At 43.1% G+C, this 6,000-nt stretch overlaps 1 protein-coding gene across 2 annotated transcripts in view; it reads right to left on the bottom strand.

Annotated features, from left to right (window-relative positions):
* LOC125311826 (cGMP-dependent protein kinase 1-like) overlaps positions 1 to 6,000 on the bottom strand; it is a gene marked incomplete in the record, with an annotated part of 81,312 nt that overhangs the window by 19,989 nt on the left and 55,323 nt on the right. For both annotated transcript variants that reach the window (XM_048270181.1, XM_048270180.1), the window contains 2 exon segments: positions 57 to 131; positions 3,126 to 3,191. In XM_048270181.1, the coding sequence (XP_048126138.1) occupies positions 57 to 131; positions 3,126 to 3,191 (141 nt within the window).

The raw sequence follows: 6,000 nt of genomic DNA on the forward strand, positions 1-6,000 counted from the left end.
ATAGTGTGTGTGTGTGTGTAGTTAGATTGTGCTGTATGCCAAGTGTTGTAACTTACTTGGCCTTGGCCTCAGCATCCTCTTGCCCTTTACTGGATTCGTCTGCCAGTCCCCCAATGAGGTGTTTAAAGGAGCTGCAGGAGACATTACAGGACAATCAGATATTGCCTCAGCTACAGGCATCACACAATCACACACACACACACACACACACACACACACACACACACACACACACACACACACACACACACACACACACACACACACACACACACCCCATAACAGTATAACATATATAGTTACAGTCACATAAGCTTTGAGAAAAAGGTAAGATGTGGCTCTTCTAGAAGTTCATGTCAGGAGAGAAACAAGTGAAGAACCCTAAAACACATGTGATTCTATGGCTTCCTGTCGCTAAGGTAATGTACAGTTCAAGCATTGTTAAGACGTATAAGAGTAGAACTGTAGTAGGGAACAGTTTGAGAGCTAGAATCATTTCATTCCTTTTCGTCCACCTCAAATTAATGCTCAGTGAACAGAGAGACTGGGAATGACAAGTGAATTCCTCTCATATTTTGGCAGAGCTTAATAAAAGCTTTAATTATATTCTATTAATTTATATGAAGTTGGAGTTATAATGGTTTGACAGGCTAAGATGATGAATGACTAAATAGAATTTAGAAAGTTATTTCTACACACACACACACACACACACACACACACACACACACACACACACACACACAGAGTGAGAGAAAGAGAGAGAGACTTTGAAGAACGATGATCTTATCTGGCAATAAGACACAAGACACATGTTTAAAAGTCTGTTGTCTCTCCCTGAGCTAAACAACTAAAATTAATGTCTGTGAATAAAGGCGTTTTTGCACAGGAGGAGTTTTATGTTTGTTTATTTATTTTTAGCACACATTTACATCAATGGTGCAAGGAGGGAACGAAGTCCAAAGGGCTTGTACAAGAGTTCCACCCCTTTCAATAATTATTCAACTGTAAAAGGCTAACAAATAAACTTTTCCAAACAAAGGAGATAAAGTACAGGTACACTCAATATTAATTGAAAACTGAAACTGGAAAATCAGGAGACAAAATACAAAAGTAGTCAAATGTAGTTCCAGTAACGTTTTCTATATTTGCACTGCTTGGAACTGGGTCTGATTGTACTTCTTATAACCACAGTTCCTAGTTTAGCTCTTACTTTAGGGTAGGGTCTTATCCCTGCACATATAGGAACCATAATCACTTCAGTGCATGTCGATTGGTCAAATACTGTAGACAAGGCAGTAAAGGACCATTTTGTAAAATTGATGTCAAAATCATTCAACTTCTATTTAAATTTGCTTAGTCCACTAAGTTTAAATTTGCTTGGTCTACTTAAAACAACAGCTATCAACCACCAACATTGTCCACTGAAGCACTGTTTTGTCGCTTGAGAGGGTCAAGAATATGTGAATAAGACCTCCAATTTGGCTTGGGCATTGTAGGCACGTTTACTACAGGAGAAAAACATATTTAGCGGATGAGACCATGTTTTAATGGATAAGGAGCCAAGTCGGCATGATATCCAGCTGGTACCATTGTGCCCTTGAGCAAGACACTCCAAAGAGTCTGGCCCTGCAATTAACTGATATCTGTAAGACGATTTGGACACAAGCATCAGCCAAAATAAATAAGAATAGATGGCAAGAGGCTCTTCATGATGTTTATTTTTATTGTACAATGTCCATTTCTCCCTTTTATAAATCTAAGGGGGAAAGCCAAAAACAAGTTTTTGCGCAATGTTTTGGCCCACCGCCACACTCCGTGAATGCATTACGTCACCTCAGCATTCCAACTGGCTGTGCAAATGTAAACAGAAAAGCAGCCATAGCTGCTGTGTACAGTAGTTCTAGGGGTAGCCACACCAGTTAGTAGTTCTTATAGCTGTGTTCTTGGAACTGCTTGGTCTGAAACTGCCTCTCCAAAACTCAGCCTGGCTTCCCAGAAGAGAAATGGATCACGGCTTGGTGTTGTGTCTTGTGTGACACAGATCCTCTGTAGAATCTGAAAACCTTGTCTGGGTCCCATTAGTGTAAAGGTACAGCTATGTGTGTGTGTTCCAAAATAGCATGGTGTCTTTAATAGACCACCGCAGAGTGACTGCAGTGTGAATGTAAACACTGATACCGCTAGACTACCATGTTATTTTTATTTCACACTGTAAGGGAGGACATTACACACACACACACATCCACACACACCCACAGCTGCCTCTGGAACAGCTCAATCACAAGGACACACACACAGTAAATTGATACATTCTTGCATGCACACACACACACACAATGACACACACACACACACACACACACACTCTCTCTCTCTCTCTCTCTCTCTCTCTCTCACACACACACACACACACACACATAGTCAGAGTGTGGGATTACAGGAAGGACAATGTGAGAAATGACAGAGATGTGTTGGAGAGATGTTTACGACGAGGGAACAGATGACAGCTCTGCTACGCTGCTGTCTGTTAAAAAGCCTGCTTAAAATACAGCTCCCCCGCCCGTCTGCCTTTACCCTCCCCTCCCCTCACAGCTCGTACTCTCTGGCATCCATCACACCATTAGGGTGGTCATGTCTGCCCTTTCCTCACCATAGCCATAGCTAGCCTGCGGCAGAAATGGCAGCGACACTCAGCCCTGGCCAGTTATCCCATTACAGGCTATCAATCAATCAAGTCAGAGATAAACCCTATTCACCAATCAGCTGACTCCAGGGATTGAGTGCTGTCTAAGTGTGTGGCAAATGTGTCTGTTATTGTTGTCAGTGATGTAATGGTTGGACCATATGGCTCTAGTTCTTAAGTATGGAGGATATAAGACCATAAGGGACCCAGATCATTTCAGACCTCAAGAGAATAGCTCTCTTGTTTACACACACACACACACACACACACACACACACACACACACACACACACACAAACACAGACACTAGCACACACATACACACACACACACACACACACATAGAGAAAAACTCTTGCACACACAAACATAATCACACACAAACACAATGTTGCAGAGCATTAATTTATACCATAGAGACAAATCAGTGGTACTTACTCTCTGTCGATAACCAGACAAGTAACTGCTTCGGCTGCAATGACATTAGCTGTCCTGATGTCTTCTCTGCAGAAGGACAAAACATACAATCATTAAGCGTACTGAAAATATAACCTGTACTCAAATACAATCATTCAATACTCAATATCCATAAACATATTGATAAGACAGATAAAGCACATTACTCATATGTATACACACAAGATTAATTAAAATGATTATACCAATTTAGAAATCAGCATCTGAATTCTCGCAAATACTTAAAGAATAACGGTTCATATTTCAAACTGCCCCGATAGCTTACATGTACCACTATCCACATTAACACCAACCAAGGACGTCCTTCCCAGTGGGAATCATACTAAATCAGAAAATATTAATGTCACACAGCTAAAAGTTGACCCACATCAATGGAGTCAATGGACACCAAAACAAGACACAAATACGCTACACTCTATTCACGCTATAAATGTCAAATTGAAGGAGGACAGTCATAATGAGCTGCTTTGAGCCATGCTCAAAAAGTCCAGTGCTAACCTAAAGTAAACGCAGGAACAAACCATTACAAATGGCATGATCATAATCTTCACAAAAGCATAGTGGGTTACTCTGACTGATGCTCTCGGACTTCACCGTCGTCCTCGCTGAGATCCGAGGACGGGTCACCCCAGTCGCAGTCCGAATCCGAGTCCCACGCTTCCGAGTCCATCGCATTTGATTCCAACATTCACACATTCACACACACTTCCACACACTCACACGTCTCCCTATTCAACGGTCCCTTTCTGGCGAGTGTTGATTATCAAGTAGTCCTGTTACTCTGATGTCATGAAACGTGTACGTGTGGGTAGTGATATGATTAGCAGTGTGGCTGTGAAGGACTGGATTAAAGGACACCACACACCTCCAATCACACATATAAAACTGGGCTGTCCCAGACCTCCACACACACACACACACACACGCAATGTTCCACAGTTGTGTGACCAATCCAGATATAACACACTATCATGGAGGGTTGGGCATCTGTCCAGCAAGCACACACACACACACACACACACACACACACACACACACACACACACACACACACACACACACATAGACTAATTGAGGATGGATGTAAGATGGGTGAAGGTGAGAATTCTGTCTGAGGAAAGTCATGAAGAGAAGAGGAGAATAGAAGAAGAGGAGAAGAGAAGAGAAGAGAAGAGAAGAGAAGAGAAGAGAAGAGAGGAGAAGAGAGGAGAAGAGAAGAGAAGAGAAGAGAAGAGAGGAGAAGAGAAGAGAGGGAAGAGAAGAGAAGAGAAGAGAAGAGAGGAGAAGAGAAGAGAGGGAAGAGAAGAGAAGAGAAGAGAGGAGAAGAGAAGAGAGGGGAAGAGAGGAGGAGAGGGGGGAAGAGGAGAGAAGAGAAGAGAAGAGAAGAGAGGGGAAGAGAGGAGAAGAGAAGAGAAGAGAGGGGAAGAGAGGAGGAGAGGGGGGAAGAGAAGAGAGGAGTGAGCAGAAGAAGTAGGTATTAGTAGACTGGTTCTGTGAGTGTTAATGTGTGATGTATGAGTTACTGTGTCTTTGTGTGTGTGTGTGCCTGTGTGTGTGTGTGTGTGTGTGATCAAGAGGATTTATAAGCAGTATTAAGGGACAACATGCTTCTCTCCTTTCACATGTCATCGCATTGCACCGGAAGAAAAACAAACACAAGTCACACCTGCTCTTTCACACACGCGCACACACACACACACACGCACACACGCACACACGCAAGCGCACGCACGCACGCACGCGCACACACACACACACACACACACACACACGCACACAAGCACCCACACACACACACACACAGACACACACACACACACACACACACACACACACACACACACACACACACACACACACGGACACACACTTTATCGTCACACCTTGCCTGGGTAAGGGGCATTCTTTCCTGTCATTGTTGGGGCAGCTACAATGAAGAGGATAAACAGAGACCTTCCACAGAGCCACTGAATCCACTCTCAGCCATTACCTATTTGATGGAAACCTAATACCCAGCACGTAGGCTCAAATAAAACACACACACACACACCACACACCACACACCACACACACACACACACACACACACACACACACATATTCAGTGAGTCATTCTAAAGCTTTTTTAATTAGCCCCTGACCTGGTGTCCTGGGGACAGGGTTACCAAAATAACACACACACACACACACACACACACACACACACACACACACACACACACACACACACACTATGTGTGAACAATCACACTACCAATTACTTAAGAACAAAAATGGCAGTCACAGTCTTCAACCTTGGGATGGAAACATCTGGCCTATTGCTCCAATTAGGCCGACGTTACGGCATAACCAGAGGAACACAATATGAAAACACGCAAATGAATAAACACAAGAGAGTAATGACCAATGATTTCCATTATGACTACAGGCAAAGGCACTCAGGATTTTAAAACCAGAGGCCGGACCTGGGCTGATTTAGGATTTGCCTGTGAGTGTGTGTGTGTGTGTGTGTGTGTGTGTGTGTGTGTGTGTGTATGTAAGCAAGCACTTGACATATTTGTGTAATACATTCTAATATAGTCTGATATGAACTAGTATTTTTATTACGGGTCAAAGAGGGTAAGAACTCAATCAGAAATCACAACCATCACCAAAGCAAACAAGCTCAGAAATGCACACACACACACACACACACACACACACACACACACACACACACACACACACACACACACAGACACACATATATCTTGAAGAGTTTCTGCACATTACATGAGTCAGGCCATAATAGGTGCCAGACACACACTCTCTTTCTCTCTCTCTCTCTCTCACACAC

The sequence above is a fragment of the Alosa alosa genome, chromosome 18 (genome assembly GCF_017589495.1).
Source record: "Alosa alosa isolate M-15738 ecotype Scorff River chromosome 18, AALO_Geno_1.1, whole genome shotgun sequence".
NCBI classification, from domain to species: domain Eukaryota; kingdom Metazoa; phylum Chordata; class Actinopteri; order Clupeiformes; family Clupeidae; genus Alosa; species Alosa alosa.